General features: G+C 38.3%; 2 protein-coding genes across 6 annotated transcripts in view; one reads left to right on the top strand and one right to left on the bottom strand.

Moving 5' to 3' along the window:
- LOC106871680 (uncharacterized) overlaps positions 1–639 on the bottom strand; it is a 19,586-nt gene extending 18,947 nt beyond the window's left edge. The window contains exon 1 of one of the 2 annotated variants that reach the window (XM_089340841.1): positions 509–639. In XM_089340841.1, coding sequence (XP_089196967.1) covers positions 509–530 — 22 coding nt within the window. In that variant the 5' untranslated portion in view covers positions 531–639. Of the gene's footprint in view, positions 1–394; positions 488–508 lie in introns of those variants that run through there. The other variant, XM_089340840.1, reaches the window with a different exon arrangement.
- LOC106880442 (WD repeat-containing protein 76) overlaps positions 1–16,902 on the top strand; it is a 65,936-nt gene extending 49,034 nt beyond the window's left edge. For 2 of the 4 annotated variants that reach the window (XM_089340837.1, XM_089340838.1), the window contains exons 2-15: positions 1,195–1,393; positions 4,211–4,348; positions 4,671–4,757; positions 5,846–5,931; positions 6,570–6,669; positions 7,501–7,655; positions 8,970–9,123; positions 10,382–10,540; positions 11,057–11,178; positions 11,613–11,714; positions 12,777–12,923; positions 13,753–13,806; positions 15,349–15,451; positions 16,546–16,902. In XM_089340837.1, the coding sequence (XP_089196963.1) occupies positions 1,262–1,393; positions 4,211–4,348; positions 4,671–4,757; positions 5,846–5,931; positions 6,570–6,669; positions 7,501–7,655; positions 8,970–9,123; positions 10,382–10,540; positions 11,057–11,178; positions 11,613–11,714; positions 12,777–12,923; positions 13,753–13,806; positions 15,349–15,451; positions 16,546–16,695 (1,689 nt within the window). In that variant the 5' untranslated portion in view covers positions 1,195–1,261 and the 3' untranslated portion in view covers positions 16,696–16,902. Of the gene's footprint in view, positions 1–468; positions 609–1,194; positions 1,394–4,210; positions 4,349–4,670; positions 4,758–5,845; positions 5,932–6,569; positions 6,670–7,500; positions 7,656–8,969; positions 9,124–10,381; positions 10,541–11,056; positions 11,179–11,612; positions 11,715–12,776; positions 12,924–13,752; positions 13,807–15,348; positions 15,452–16,545 lie in introns of those variants that run through there. The other 2 variants (XM_089340836.1, XM_089340839.1) reach the window with 2 other exon arrangements.
- Positions 16,903–17,243: the final 341 nt, after the last annotated feature.

Genomic DNA, 17,243 nt, shown 5'->3' with positions numbered 1-17,243 from the left:
ACCAGAGGTAGAGTAATATGCTTTATTTAAAAGCAGCAGAAATATAACAAAAAAACCGTTACTCTGAGTTTCACGTTCCCGTTCATCTAACAAAACTGTCCGATGAACGGGAACGTGAAACTCAGAGTAACAGTCTTTTGTTATATTTCTGCTGCTTTTAAATAAAGTATGTATATATATATATATATATATATATATATATATATATGTGTGTGTGTGTGTGTGTGTGTGTGTGTTTATACCTGTTTGTTTCCCCACTACTGCTTGACAACTTACAACCGGTGTTAGTTTGTTTACGTCTTCGTAACCTAGCAGTTCGGCAAAACAGCCTTAATAGTAAGTACCAGTAGTTAAGAAAATAAGTGCTGGTGTCGATTTGTTTGACTAAATTCACCTTCAAGGCAGTGCTCCAGCATGGCCGCAGTCCAACGACTGCAACAAGTGAAAGATAAAAGATTTAAAAAAAAAAACTGTTTAACAGGAGACGATAAAAGAGTGTGGAACTTACTTGTACTGGCATCCATTACCATAGCAACCGTTATAACAATCCTGTGAAAAGTATATAAACATGTTGCACCGGAAGTAAGCTCTGACAGCTTTGGAAAAAGGTTGTTTTTTTTTTCTTTCCTCTTTTGAAAGTTTTTTTTTCTGAAAAGCGTTTTGCTTATTCAACTGTGTTTTTTTTTTCTCTCGTTTATTATTGTTTTTTTTTAATGTAAAATGTTTCTCTCCATATCTTCAAATAACAACTGACCGAAAGTAAAATCTGAAAATGTTGCGAAATAAAGGAATAATTTCAGCAATTGTAAACCCACCATAAAGAAAAGAATCGCTTTTTTCAGACCTGACGAAATTCTCTTCATTCCTTGCCCAATCAATAATACACACACACACCAACATATTACATATTTTGCGATTAGGTTTTATTTTTCTCATTTCAAATCTATACTGAGATTATACATACATATATATATATGTATATATATATTTATATACATACACAAACACACACACGTACAGACACCAAAAAAATGTCTTTTTGTTATTGTAACTCTGAGCAAAGTCGATTTAATTCGCACCTCTATGATAGTTATATTTTTTAAATAGATTGTAAGCTTGTCTTTCTTCAAAATTTCAACGTAATATTATTATTATTATTATTAATTATTATTATTAATAATAATAATGTTGTAGTACCAACGAGTGGAATTAATTCGGAGTGAATGGTGACGTCAGAGAGCGCGAATTTCGGCGTTAATACATGGAATTAGTCTTCATTGGATGGTACACGTATCTGTATTTATTCCCGGCACTTTCTTCGAAAACCATGAATAAAAGCAGCAGGAAAAGAAGTTATAGTTCTATCTCTGAAGATAAAAATGTGGAAATCAAGGTAATTTTGATTTTTCTTCTTTCATATATTTATCTCAATCGTTCGAAAAAATAACATAAAACGTGCGTGTTATGTAAGAAACATGTTGAAACTACGTTCTATATTTAGATCTACGCAATCTTATATAATATGTCGGGAAACTTGAAGACAAGAGCAAATCAAACATTTTTTTCCTCCTAGATTTATTTAAAGTTCAATATTAACTAGAAATAAACGATTCATTTATAATATTTGCTGTTTTTATGCATATTTGGCGAGAGGTTTCAATCTGCCGTCGTGTGTTAATTTTGTCTTCGGTCAGAGTTCATATTAGATTTGAGAATTTCCTACGCTCTCGAAAAATAGTTGCAAATATTGAAGATAAGCATTGACAGAGGGGAAAATAGGCTCAGAAAAAAGTGTATCCCCTAAAAAAAAAAAAAAAATAGGCGATAATAATAATAATTCTATTGGCAGGGCCGTTGTAGCAAAATCGTGCGGGTGTTAATCTGAAAAATTACCATTATATGTCCCCCTGAGCCCTACATATACAACCTACATGCATATATTGATTAATTATGGGTCCTGGACCCGTAGGGCCTCGGAGCAACTAATCAGCGTGTTTATATCTCAAGACGGTACTGCTCAGTGGGTCCCCACCCAGGTCAGTCCCACTGGAACGACATGTACATGTCGTTTCCAACAATGTGGCGAAATATGTAGGAGGAATCTTGGAATGGCTCTGCAATTGTTGTTTATTTTCTTAGTGTTTCTGGTTCATACAACGGTAATTAAAATACTGTAAACAAAATTCAAGAACTTTAGTTTTTTTTAAAAACATATATTTTCGGTTCCGTACATCCTTTTAGCACAAAGTATGAGACTTCGAGGGACAATTATTCTAAATATCCCTGGGTAAGACGAAAGGCAAAGCTAGTTACAGTTGAGAGACAACCTGGTATAGGGGTTCGCCACAGGAATCGGCAATACTAGACAAGTTAGAGAAATTCCTTGGAGGTAAAGAATACGTACACCACCCGTTTTCGATGTAATAAAAACCCTAATCCTAACCCTAAACACCGGGTGTACGTATTCTTCACTTTCGCCAAAGAATCCTACTCTGTTTAAAGGTTACGTTGTGGACTTCATCCATTCTCGATTGTAGGTTTCTGTTTTTTGTCGTGTCAGAATGTCCATCTATTCTTCGTACACGAGAGTGGGACTAAGTTCCGTTGCTAGAAGCGAGGCCCCTAGAGTTGAGTTGCTGCCATCGATGACAGCCCAACCGTGGTGACATTTTAAATCTGATTTGACACTTATCTAGGACGTTTCCTGGTATGATTTTGTTGTGGCGGAATTCTTGTTTAACTCCTCATAGCTTTTATTTATTTATTTATTTTGAAATTTTCAGAACATTTTTGCGAATTTGTGTTCTACCCACGGGAATTCATACGTTTATAAAAAAAGAAAAAGAAAAATTTGTGTGATTTAAGGGCGATTTAGCTGCTATTTCTAGCACATTTTGCGACCACCTGATACCTCCTTCTTTATCATTCTGACATGTTTTGATGTTTTTCAATATTTTTCTCCCCATAAACACGTTTAACGATCTGTTGCTGAGATTTAAGCAAAAAATTCGAGTTTTAGGATCTCAATTCACACAATGGGACTGTACACGGAATCATATAGTTGGGAAGCTAATTCCTTACCACACAGCCACACCTGCGCCTATAGACATTTCTGACAAGAATCCAATAAGGCAGGACACCATTGCTTTCAGTCTATGGAGGAAATAGTTAAATTTGCCATATTTGTGGGTTTGCTTATGTAAGGAAATAAATCATTTTATACATGTCAGTGATGGTTTTCTTTTCTGTTTCTTTACCTTAACCCTTTAACATTTAAATAAGCCCTATCTGGCCAAAATATTCTAAATGTCTAGATCACTTCCAATGCCCCTTCTTCAATAGCAAGACACCTGTTTCTGCCTCTCTGTTTCTCTCTAACCTTTCCTCATTCAACACAAGATCCCCTCTTCCAATGCCCCCTCCCCTCTCAAAATACCTTGTCTTGTGAGTTACTCGGTGACCCTGCCGGTGTTGGTACCACATAAAAAGCACCCAGTCCACGCTGTAAAGTGGTTGGCATTTGGAAGGGCATCCAGCTGTAAAAATCTTGCCAAAACTGACCTCGCCTGTGCTGGTGCCATGTAAAAGAAGCACTCAACCAACTCTGCGGAATGGTTGGTGCTAGGAAGAGCATCCAGCTGTAAAACCCATGTCAAAACGGACACAATAACTTGGGGTAGTCTTATACCTGGCTGGCTCCTGTCAACTGTCCTACCCATGAATGTATGGAAGATGGATGTTAAACAATGAGGATGTTTTATGTTCAAACTAACCAAATTCGGCTTCTCACACCTACCTTACCAGGCCATTCTAAAAATATACAATCACATCATTGAAATCTTGAATTTACAAAATTTACAAAATAATGCGTGGCTGTTGCCAGTACCGCCTGACTGGCCCTCGTGCCAGTGGCACGTAAAAGCACCCACAACACTCTCGGAGTGGTTGGCGTTAGGAAGGACATCCAGCTGTAGAAACTCTGCCAAATCAGATTGGAGCCTAGTGTAGCCATCTGGTTCACCAGTCCTCAGTCAAATCGTCCAACCCATGCTAGCATGGAAAGCGGACGTTAAACGATGATGATGATGATGATGATGATGATTGCATGATTAATTGAAAACAATTTGTATAAACAAACATTACTTTTGGCAGAATAATCTGAATGCTTGAGGGTTAAACGTACCCCTTTTTATTATTTATTCTTCTGAAGAACAATGCGGATGTCCATGAGCAACTTGAAAATGAAAACTACACCAAGACCAAGTTGAAAAAGGCCATTGACCAAGAGGATAGGTCAACCATAGAACATACTTCTGTTCTGAATGAAATAAATGATCTTGATTTCAAGGTATGTGATTGATGTTATTGTTGTTGTTGGGTAATATTTCAGCAGATATGTCATCTGTTTTAATGTTCTGAGTTCAAATTCCGCCTGTGTTGACTTTGCCTTTTTCCCTTTTGGTGGTGGTGGTGGGGAGGATCAATAAAATAAATACCAGTTGTGTACTGAGGTTGAGGCTATAGTAGACGACACTTGCCCAAGGTGCCACACAGTGAGACTGAACCCAGAACATGTGGTTGGGAAGCAAGCTTCTTAACCACATGGCCACACCTGCACCTGTTTGTTGTGAAAATTAAATATTTCTCATGTTTTTTGTTTTTCTTCAAAGATCTCAAATATTTCTGAATATGAACGGAAACGACAAGAAAATGTACGAGACAATGTGAGATTCATGGCTTCAATTGGCATTTTCCAGGTATGTAAACCACAGCTTGTTTCTCAGGTGTGTAGATTGTTTCTATTGTTTATAGACTGAACCTCAGCTGTGAACACAGTAAGACTATGTTCCATGAATGTATGGTTAAGAAGTTTGGCTGGCAACCACAGGGTTCCCTGTTCAATTCCACTCCATAGAACCTTGGCTATATCTTTTACTTCAGACTTAAGCTGAGTCTACCTTTTGAGTAAAAATTTGACAGACAAACTGTATGTATAATGTGTATGTATGTATATATATATATATATATATATATATATAATCATCATCCTCCTCCAGTATTTTAAATCTGGGTTTTGTCCCTGTTAACGGGGGTGACTAGATCTACCTCAATGCCATAGCAACCAAGGTAGGCAGGTGCAGCCCACCCCAACCTTTGGGCTGGCTGGCTGGTGCCCATTTTCCTTTGCTATCATGAGGCTTTTTTTTTTAGCTGGATTTTCCATGGGGAGCATGCCCTTGCTTACCCCCAACCTCAAATTCTCTCACTCATTCTTCCTGTTTCTGTTGTACCTGTATTTCAAAGGGCCAACCTTGTCACGCTGAATCTCCTCGAGAACTACGTTAAGGGTACACGTGTCTGTGGAGTGCTCAGCCACTTGCACGTTAATTTCACGAGCAGGCTGTTCCGTTGATCGGGTTAACTGGAACCCTCGTCGTCGTAACCAACAGAATGCCATGATATATGTGTGTGTAAAGACGTGGTCATGTGATTAGGGTGTTACAATCATGATCTTTCAATTGTGGATTCAGTTCCCAGACCATGTAGTGTGTTGTGTTTTTGAAAGTAGAAGATTTGTTTTGGTATCTTTTGACAGCAATGCCACTGGTGCCAAGCTGTATCAGTTCAAATGAACAGCCTTTTCCTTGGATAAATGTTGGTGCCGAAGAGAAGTGAGACTTTGAATGCATGAACTGAATAATGACTGGTCTTCCCCAGAAAATCTTGGCCTGGCAACATGTATACATGTGCAGAACCGTGGCCACCTTTGATCAATAGAAGCCCTAGCTATCACTTAACACTGTATAAACCAATGAATCTGTCATTGACTACAATTCTCTTACAGGCCAAACAAATGTTTGATGCCACAATGCCAGTTAAACCGAAAACTACTTCAAAATCAAAACAGAAAACTACACCAAAATCAAAAAGGTAAAGATTTAAAAAAAGATTTCCTTTAACCTTTGTCCCTGAATTTAAATCTTAGTATTTTGAGGTTTCTATCATGCCTCTTACTTCATGGTCCCCAAATAACATTTTTTTCCTATCCAATAAAATAGAAGCCAAGGGGAGTAGTGGCAGTTTGTGTCAGCAAGCCTTGCGTTATTTGGAGAAAGTTGCAGAAAGATTATAATGAAAGTGGGAAATGCAACATTTTGGACTAAGATCACATTGCCTTGAGTTGCCCATCAGGGAGCTGCAAAGTTCCTGGCTTTGGGTAAAAGAAAATACAGGAGGATCAGTTAATTATGATTTTATTCAACATATTCCCCTTTTTAGGTTCACTCACTTATTGCAGCGGTCCTTCAGTTTTTCTAAGCCCTGTCAAAGAACTCAGAAGGTTGGGCCTCCAACCAGGTCTTTTGTGATACCCTTAAAGCCAGGAAGTTTTCAATACCCCCTTATATATAGCAGCCTAAAAAGATGACGTTGATAGCTGCTTAGATTCTCGAAGTAAACTATGGAAACCAACAACCTCTTGTTTACAATATATGATATTTTATTTATTTATTTTTTTTTTTAGTTTTGTTGGCATCTTCTTTACATATCTTTTTGCTTCTTCTGTCCAGGGTGTTTACACCAACACGCAGAAGCGCACGTATTCAGCGCATAGATCCTTCAGGAGTACCACTCCTATCCCTGCCAGATGTTGAACCAGAGGAGAAAATGGTAAGCAAAGTTGTTCTACATTTCATTTGTTTATTTTTTAAAACAAAAAATTGAAGAGAATCTACACGCCTGTGTATGTATGTATGTAAGTGCATTTGTGATGTATTTAGGTGTTTGCATATATGTAATGTATGTATTTAGGCAAATATATCATCTAACTGGCATGTCCTTTATAGCCATGCTTCCACTCCTTCTCCCAGCTGGGAGGCCTTTTGTCTTGCAGGTGCCAGTGTTGTAAAATGCACTCGTGAAGGTGCCACGTAAAATGCACTCGTGAAGGTGCCACGTAAAATGCACTCGTGAAGGTGCCACGTAAAATGCACTCGTGAAGGTGCCACGTAAAATGCACTTGTGAAGGTGCCACGTAAAATGCACTTGTGCTGGTGCTGGCACCACATAGGATGAACTTGTGCCAGTGCCATGTAAAATGCACTCGTGCTGGTCCCACATAAGATGAACTCGTGTTCAGTGCTATTTAAAATGCTCTTGTGCTAGCGTCACATAAAATGCTTTCAGGCTGGTGCCACGTAAAATCATCCAGCCATAGAAATCATGCCACAACAGATAATTGGAGTCTGGTCAGCTCCCAACCTCTTTCAGTCATTGGAGTGTGGTCATGCTGCTCCAGCATGGTCGCAGTCCAATGACTGAAACAAGTGAGAGATAAAAGATAAAAGCCTATACAATAGCAAAGATAATCAGTTTCCTCTGCTGCTGTGTTTGGCAGCTGGTGATGGATAACAATAAGTGATAAAACACTGAAAAGCCTGTTCAAGCTTCAGGTTTATAGTCCCCGTGTGAATGTAGTTTTTGTTCTGTCTTGTCTTTTAGGAACGCAAGCCATTGGGTCCTCTCAAGATGTCTGACTTGGTGAGTAATGAAAATACAGAAGATAGCACCAAAGTGTTTGCTGCCAATCTGAAGAACCTTTCCGATGCAGCTGAACCTCAGAAGCTGAAAACACCTACTTCTGCATCATTAGTAAGGTATTTTTGAAGAAATTTTTTCAAATGTTTCCCTTATCTCTGAGGTGGTTTTGATCCAGTGGTTGAAAGATCTTCCAATTCAAATTCATAATAATGGAATTACATGGCAACAGGGAGTCATGGAATCTGTGAAGGCAGTGTTAAGACAGGGCTGAAAATATTAACCCTTTTGATACCAACCGGCGAGTTGGCAGAAGCGTTAGCACGCTGGGCGAAATGCTTAGCGGTATCTCATCTGCCGCTACGTTCTGAGTTCAAATTCCACCAAGGCCGACTTTGCCTTTCATCCTTTTGGGATCGATTAAATAAGTACCAGTTATGCACTGGAGTCGATATAATCGACTTAATCCATTTGTCTGACCCTGTTTGTCCCCTCTGTATGTAGCCCCTTGTGGGCAGTAAAGAAATAAGTGCCAAGGCCTGGGGCCACACCAGGTTCCATAGTCTATTTTGGCTTGTTTTCTACAGCTTGGTGGCCCTTCCTAATGCTAACCACTTTACAGAGTGTGCCAGGTGCTTTTTATGTAGCACCAACGCCCACACCAATGCTTTTTATATAGTACCTTAGTTTTTAAATATCAATTCTGTTGTGATGGGTGGGTCTTCTTGAGTACACCAATGTGCCACATATCTCGGTTCTCTGTTCAATACTTCATCCATGCCTTCCTGGGTCTCCTTCTTCCACAACTTTCCTCCTCTTTAAGTGATCAGCACTTCTTTATGTAACTCTCCTCATTCATCCACATCACATGACCAAACCAACACAGTCTCCTCTCTTGCACACTGCATATAATTCCTCTTATGTCTAACTTCAATAATAAGCAATTCTTCAAAATTTCTACCTTCTGTTTGTGAAAAAACATGATCCCCAAAACAATAAATAACATTAGAAAGTTAAAGAAGTGATTTTAAATTCTCAATCGCAGAATAATGCTAATAATATAGCCTGAACAGGATAAACTATCTCTATTTTGGAGAGAAAAGTGTAGGTGGCTAGCTGTGGACTCGAACTCACATCTCCGTGATTACATGTCACGATGCTTTGACCGATTAAGCTAAGCTACCCACTACAAATTCCTCTACAAATTAAGATATATAAATCTTGCTTTATGAGACGCTCTCATATGTTAAATTCAAATTACGACAAACGTAAATAAACAAACGAAGTTTGCTTTTAGAAGCGTTGAGATGTCTTTTAGAAAGTTAAAGAAGTGATTTTAAATTCTCAATCGCAGAATAATGCTAATAATATAGCCTGAACAGGATAAACAACATTGTTTTAAATTCTCAATAATTCAACTTAATTGTTTGTAGCTTTTTGTCTGGATTCTCTCGAGTGAAAGTCACCGAAAACCAAGTCCGCAAAGTTGTCGAATCCAGAATTTTCTCTGTCGTCATGCATCCATCCAAAGAGAAAATTCTAGTTGGTGCTGGTGGGAAATGGGGATCGATTGGACTTTGGGATGTGGTAAGTTTTTGAAATTTAATTATTTGATCTTGCATTCTTGGAAATTGTTTCAGGTTTTTTCTTTAATATTTATTGCTGAATTCTACAAAATGGGTTATTAGTTTTTTATAAACCTTGTATTATTTAATATTCATATGTATGTATGTGTCTCTTTCTCCATATCTATCTATCTATCTATCTATATATATATATATATCATCATATATATATATATATATGTATATATATATATATATATATATATATATATATATATATATATATATATATATATATATATATATATGTATATATATATAGCCTGGTGTTGCCATCCGGTTTCACCAGTCCTCAGTCAAATCGTCCAACCCATGCTAGCATGGAAAGCGGATGTTAAACGATGATGATGATGATATATATATATATGTATATTTATATACACAGTCATACACACTGTAAGTAGAATTGTGATTAGAGGCTTTCCAAACATGACCATGCTATCTTTTATTCAAGTGTAATAAAATTTAGTACTCAGTACTACATTAAATAAGATCTGAGGGTGATTTAGCTGGTATTTCTAAAGGTCAATAAAATAAGTACCAACTGAGTACTATGGTCAATGTATTGGACTTACCCCTATCCTGAAATTGCTAGCCTTGTGCCAAAATTTGGAAACACAATTATTATTATTATTATTATTATTATTGATGTTGCACAGTACCCGATATTGTGATGTTGTAGATTAAAGATATCATGTGTACCAGGGTTTGTATTGTCTGCCAAGTCACAACAAGAACCCCAGACAGACAGTACTTCATGCATACTGCATGAAGTTCCAAGTAAAGATGATTTTCGTAATACACCCAGATTGTAAAGTATTTCTAAAGTGTACAGATGTTTCTTCAAGTTGGGTGGTATTGAACCCAATGCTCTGACTCTCACAGCTGCCATGTATCTCTGCATCTCTCTCTCTCTCTCTCTCTCTCTCTCTCTCTCTCTCTCTCTCTCTCTATATATATATATATATATATATATATATATATATACACACACATACACTTTATTTAAAAGCAGCAGAAATATAACAAAAAGCTGTTATGTCTGATGAACAGGAACGTGAAACGCTGAGTAACAACTTTTTGTTATATTTCTGCTGCTTTTAAATAAAGCATATTACTCTACCTCTGCTATTTGAATACTCTTGTTTCCACCTTGTTGCACATTTATGTGCTTACTCCGTTGTATATATATATATGTATGTCAACTTCATTATTTCCAGAGTCAAGGACTTGCTGATGGTGGAGCTGTCTGTTTTAATCCCCACACCAAACCAGTCAACTGTCTTGCATTTAATCCATATAATCTACACCAGCTGTACTCTTGTAGTTATGATGGTACTCTACGTTGTGGCTACTTTGAAAAGGACATTTTTGAAGCTGTAAGTATAAACTTGGGTAACCAATAGCATTGTTACATTAAGGAATTGACCAATTGTGGTGTCTCAGAATGTTGACTAAATGGATGTTACTGTTGTAAAATAGTTTCACTTCATCAATTCATCATCACCGTTTAAGGTCTGCTTTTTCATGTTCGCATGGGTCAGACGGAATGGATTAAGGCAGATTTCTCTATGGTCAGATGCATTTCCTCTCACCTCTTTCCAAATTAGGTAATATTTTCCTGTAACTAGATATGTTTCTCACGAAAGATTAGAAATGAACAGTGGGACACATACATCTATATACTTATTCAGAGTCTCTACAGCTGGTTGCCCTTCCTAACGCCAACCACTCCGAGAATGTAGTGGGTGCTTTTACATGCCACCAGCACGAGGGCCAGTCCGGCAGTACTGGAAATGGCCACGCTCAAAATGGTGTTTTTTACGTGCCACCTGCTTGAATGTTTTTTTTACAATTTTTCTTTTCTTTTTTTTTTTTCTTTTTTTTTTTTGTAGATTTACTACACTCCAGAAGAAGATGATGTGTTGTTACGCAACTTTTCCTTCTTTGATGCTAACACGCTATTTGTCTCACAAAGTGATGGAGATGTTGCTGTTGTTGACATACGTACAAAAAGGTTGGCTAATCTATTTAATTATCTAAGTCTTAATTGTCTTTTGTTTTTCTCTTTTCTTTCTAGTTTTTACAGTGTTTTAACTCATGAAAAGTTTATAATCGAAGCTAGTTAAATTCTTACTATGCTTCCAAATTACTAATTGAAGGGTCTATAGTTACATATAGTGTTCCTAACAAACACTTTAAATAGGGCCCATGTGGAAGTCCCATAGCTACATGTATTCTCCTGGACAAACACTTAAAATAGGATCCATGTGGAGGTTGCATGCTGAAATGTCCATAGCTACTTGTGTTCTTGGTAAACACTTGAAGTAGGGTCCATAATTACCTGTAATGTCTCTGACAAATAATTGAAATAGGGTCCATAACTACATGTAATGTCCCTTTTATAAAAAAAAAAATATTATATTTTTTTCTTTTCATTTCTTTTTCCAGTGGCAAACCTGAAAATTTGTTCACAGCAAGCCACAAAGGCCTTCGTTCTGTTGATATCCATCCTGTAAAAAAGGAATATTTTGTTACTGCGGGGCTAGACTGGTAAGTATTCATCATCTTCATCATTTGTCATTTATTGTCCGCTTTCCATGCTGGCATGGGTTGGACGGTTTGACCGGAACTGACAAACCGGAGAGCTGCATCAGGTTCCAGTCTGATTTGGCAAGGTTTCTACAGCTGGATGCCCTCCCTAACGCCAACCACTTTACAGAGTGTAATGAGTGTTTTCTATATGCCATGGGCATGCATGGGTGCCAGTTACATGACACTGGCCATGACTACAATCTCACAGATACCATTTACATGAGGCTTGTAATGACCACGACTACGAGTTCACTTGGCTCGACGGGTCTTCTCAGGCACAGCTTATTGCCATGGCCTCGGTCACTTGTCATCGCCTCCATGAGGCCCAGCATTTGAAGATCATGCTTTGCCACCTCATTCCTTGCCTCCATGAGGCCCAGCATGGTCTCTCATTATTATTGCTGCGAGACGGCATTGAGCCAACAGAATCGCTAACATGCTGGGCAAGATGCTTGGCATCATTTTATCCATCTTCACATTCTGAGTTCAAATTCCACCAAGCTTCCCTTTGCCTCTCGTCCTTTCAGGATCAACAAAAATAAATACCAGCTGAACCCTGGGGTTGACGTAATCGACTTATCCCCCTCCCCCAACATTGTGCCAAAATTTGAAACCGTTATTATTGCTTTTGGTTATTGAGGTGGCCAGTTGGCAAAATCGTTTACACATTGGACAAAATGCTTAGTGGTGGCATTTCTTCTGGCTTCACATTCTGAGATCAAATTCCATCAAGAATAGGGCTTAGAAAAACTGAAGGACCACTGCAATAAGTGTGTGAATCTTAGAGGGGAATATATTGAATAAAATCATAATTAACCAATCCTCCTGTATTTTCTTTTACCCAGGGCCAGGAACTTTTCAGTGCCCTGTTGTAGTTATATAAATTGTTTGTATTCTAATCATTGAAACAGCTGTAGAGCAGAATGAAATTGAGTCATTCATGAAATTTTTGTGTTTTTACTCTTTTTTTTCTCTCAAGATAAATCGATAAAAATGTAAAATGTCTTCATACCATTGCAGTACAGTATCATTATGGGACCTGAGAGCAACCAAGAAGAAACCAAACAAGATATGTTCTATGTCTGCCTCCAGAATGGTCGACAGTGCTTATTTCTCACCCCTCACAGGGAAATACATCCTCTCCACTGCACAAGACGACAGAATCAGGTATGAAACCCACTACTTCTCACTGACAATTTCTTGCCTTGGTTAGATTATTGGATGCTGGTTTTCTTTTTTTCCTTGCCTTTTAACTATTTCGGTCATTCAACTGTGGCCATGCTGGGGCACTTGCCTTCAAGAGCTTTAGTTAAACAAATCTACCCCAATACTTTTTCTTAAGTCTGGTACTTATTTTGTTGGTTTCTTTTGCCATATATAATATATATATCATCATCATCATCATCATTTAGCATCTGCTTTCCATGCTGGCATGGGTTGGACAGTTTGACATATACTGGAGGATCAGTTATGATTTTATTCAACATATTCCCCTCTCAGATTCACACACCTACTGTAGTGGTCCTTCAGTTTTTCTAAGCCCTGTAAGAGAACTCCGAAGGTTGGGCCTCCAACCAGGCCTTTCGCGAGAGCCTTACAGCGGGGAACTTTTCAGCACTCCTCATATGTGTGTGTGTGTGTGTGTTTGTCTTTGTGTCTGTATGTCCTCCACCACTGCTTGACAACTGATGTCGGTATGTTTATGTCTCCGTAAATTAGTGACCAAAGAGGCTGATGGAATAAGAACCAAACTTTAAAAGAAAAAAAATGAACTGGGGTCGATTATTCATTCAATTAAAAATCCTTTAAGGTGGTGCCCCACCATGGCCATGGTCTAATGACTGAAACAAGTAAAAGGATGAAGGATATGTTGGGGAATTAAAAAGCCTACTCCATAACCATGTATATTATGTATACGAGGTGGTATACATGCATGCATGGAAGATGGACATTAAACGATGATGATATATGTATATAAATTTTTTTTCTTTTTCAGAATATATGATAGCAGCAAATTATCTTCAAGCATGCCGTGTCTCCATTCCATTAGGTAAATTATAAAGTTATAACTTTTTTTATTGTTATTCATCAACATCACCACTACCACTAAACCACCATCACTGATGCCCTTACCACTACTGTCTTAACTTTTTAGCATTCAAACCAGCCATAACCAGCCCATATATTCTACCTGTTTTATGTTCAAACCAACCAGATCTGGCCTCTCAGACTTATCCTAAAATGTCATTCTAAAAATAAAACAGTATGTATCAACATAGGCGCAGGAGTGGCTGGGTGGTATGTAGCTTGCTTACCAACCACATGGTTCTGGGTTCAGTCCCACTGCGTGGCACCTTGGACAAGTATCTTGTACTAAAGCTTCGGGCCGATCAAACCCATGTAAGTGGATTTCGTAGACAGAAACTGAAAGAAGCCCATCATACATATATATATATATATATATATATATATATATATATATATGGGAGAATTTACGAAAAAAACAACAGGCGAAGACAGGTGGTGTAAACAACAAAGGGATGTATATATATATATATATATATGTATATGTTTGTGTGTCTGTGTTTGTCCCCCAACATCGCTTGATGACCGATGCTGGTGTGTTTACGTCCCCGTAACTTAGCGGTTTAGCAAAAGAGACCGATAGAATAAGTCCTGGGCTTACAAAGAATAAGTCCTGGGTTCGATTTCTTCGACTAAAGGCGGTGCTCCAGCATGGCCACAGTCAAATGACTGGAACAAGTAAAAAGAGCAAAGAATACACCATTGAAATCTCAAAACTATGAGATAATGCAAGATTAATTCAGAATAATCTGAATGCTAAAGGGTTAATTGTCATTGTCCCAATCTCCACCATCACAAACTGCATCATCATCATTGTAAATTCTAAGAAGTAAGAAGCTGCAGTTTTAGGGGTACATATTGCTCTCTTCGTGATTTTTAATCCATTTGATACAAACTCACCTAAGGCCACTCGTGGTTCCATAAAAGAGGTCTTCTGGCAATCAGAAAACATGCAAGAGACAGTGACGCAAAGAAGAGTGAGACTTGCAAGTCATATTTTCATTCTCACAAAGCCATTAAAAAAGGATTGGTGGAAATAGGGCCTGGGGATATATTTCAGCAGATTGTATTGAGGGGAGGGGTAAAACAGCATGACCCTGGGAAAGTTACCTTCTGATGGATTAGCATCTGTTTCAATCTGAGATCACAAATAAGTTGAAATTTCTTAATTTAATTACCGACTGGCCCTCGTGCCGGTGGCACGTAAAAGCACCCACTACACTCTCGGAGTGGTTGGTGTTAAGAAGGGCATCCAGCTGTAGAAACTCTGCCAAATCAGATTGGAGCCTGGTGTCGCCTCCTGGTCCACCAGTCCTCAGTCAAATCGTCCAACCCATGCTAGCATGGAAGGCGGATGTTAAACGACGTTGATGATGATCATCATATGTGCATGCACACACACACACACACACACACACACAATTCTGAATGTCTTTTTTATATCTCTTTTGTTCTGAATGTCTTTTTTATATCCTTTTTGTTCTGAATGTCTTTTTCAAACTGAAAGCCACAACAACCAGACTGGTCGATGGCTTACCAAATTCCGTGCAACTTGGCACCCATGCAGAGAGGACCTGTTCATAAGTGGCAGTATGAATCGACCAAGACAGGTAAGATTTAGTCTCCTTTTATTAAACATATTTGCTTCATTCATAGCAACAGTCTCAATGTCAACGGACACAATATCATTTGAAATGCTATGGTATCTCTTGCTTTGGCTCGTGGCAGATACTGGTGTCACGTAAATGGCACCTGTGCCAGTGGCACATAAAAGCACCCATTACACTCTTGGAGTAGTTGGTGTTAGGAAGGGCATCCGGCTGTAGAAAACCATGCCAAATCAGACTAGAGCCCGGCGCAGCCTTCCAGTAGGCCAGCCCAGTCAAACTCTCCAACCCATGCCAGCATGGACAACAGATGTTAAATGATTGTGTGTGTGTGTGTGTGTGTGTGTGTGTGTGTATAGTTGAAAGTAAAGAGCTTCTCGTGACAATCATGAGAGCTCTGGTTTGATAGCAAAGCCTGTACTGCCATTGTGTGTGTACCTTGCACTTGTTTTAGATGCAAATATGCTTAGGCACAGGAATGGTTGTGTGGTGAAGAATCTTGCTTGCTAATCATGTGATCTTTAGTTCAGTCCCACTGTGTGGCACCTTAGGCAAATGTCTTTTATTATAGACCTAGTCTGATCAGAACCTTGCAAGTGGATCTGGCAGACAGAAACTGATAGAAGCCTGTCGTGTGTGTGGATGTTGCGCATTACTGTACTTGATGACCTGCCCACCACGACAGAATTGAAATCCTAAAACCAAGGTATTATTTAAATCGTGTGATGTTGAGACAAGGGTACACACACACACACGTATACATGCACGCACGCACACACACACACACACACACATATACATACATGCGGTTGGTAAGCAAGCTACTTAGCACACAGCCACTCCTGCGCCTGTACCTTCTGGAAAAAAAAAAATAACAGCTGTGATGGTGCCTCATAAAAAGCCCTCAGTCCACTCTGTGGGGTGGTCAGTATTTGGAAGGGTATCCAGCCATAAAACCCCTGTCAAAATGACCAGTGAAGACTGGTGCAGTCTTCTGCCTAGCCAGCCCCTGTCAAAACCGCCCAATCCATGCCAGCATGGAAAAAAATGATGATGATGATACCCCAGCATATTTGTTTTTTTCCTTTCAATTTCAGATTGAGTTGATCAACGACGAAGGTAAATGCATGATGGTTCTTCACCATCCAGAACTGATCAACTCTGTCCAGTCACTGAATGAATTCCATCCGACCATAAATGCTGTTGTTGGTGCCAATGCCAGTGGAAAACTTCATGTCTTTAAGTAAAAAAAAAATATATATATATATATATATATATATATATATATATATACATATACACACACTATATATATATATATAAAATAAGCAAAAAGGGATTTTCATCAGTAAAGAACACAACCATTGTTTTCCTTTTCTCTTCAACACTCACCTGAAACATTCTCTTAAACTTTTATTTCTCCTTAAGTAATAAAAGTAATGACTGTAATTTAATTTATCCCTTCAGCGTTCAGATTATTCAGCCAAAAGCTTATTTTTCACATTGTTTTGAATTATCTTTCGACATTGTAGGGTAGGTGTGAGAGGCCAGACACGGCCAGTTAAACCCTTCCGATTACTGTCGAATGTGATGCTTATTTATTCACAATGTTTTGAATTATCTTGTAGCTTTGCAATTTCAATGATGCGGTTGTTTATTTTAGAATGACATTGTAAGGTAAGTGAGAGAGGCCACTTCAACATTCACTATTACTGTCAAATGTAATTCTTAGTTATTCACCTTATTTCAAATCTTGTAGCTTCAAGATTTCAATGGTGTGTTTGTATATTTTTTG

This window comes from Octopus bimaculoides, chromosome 24, assembly GCF_046866305.1.
Source record: "Octopus bimaculoides isolate indiv1 chromosome 24, ASM4686630v1, whole genome shotgun sequence".
NCBI lineage: Eukaryota > Metazoa > Mollusca > Cephalopoda > Octopoda > Octopodidae > Octopus > Octopus bimaculoides.
Note: the sequence above shows the minus strand (reverse complement) of the source record. Positions and strands in the feature narration are given on the sequence as shown.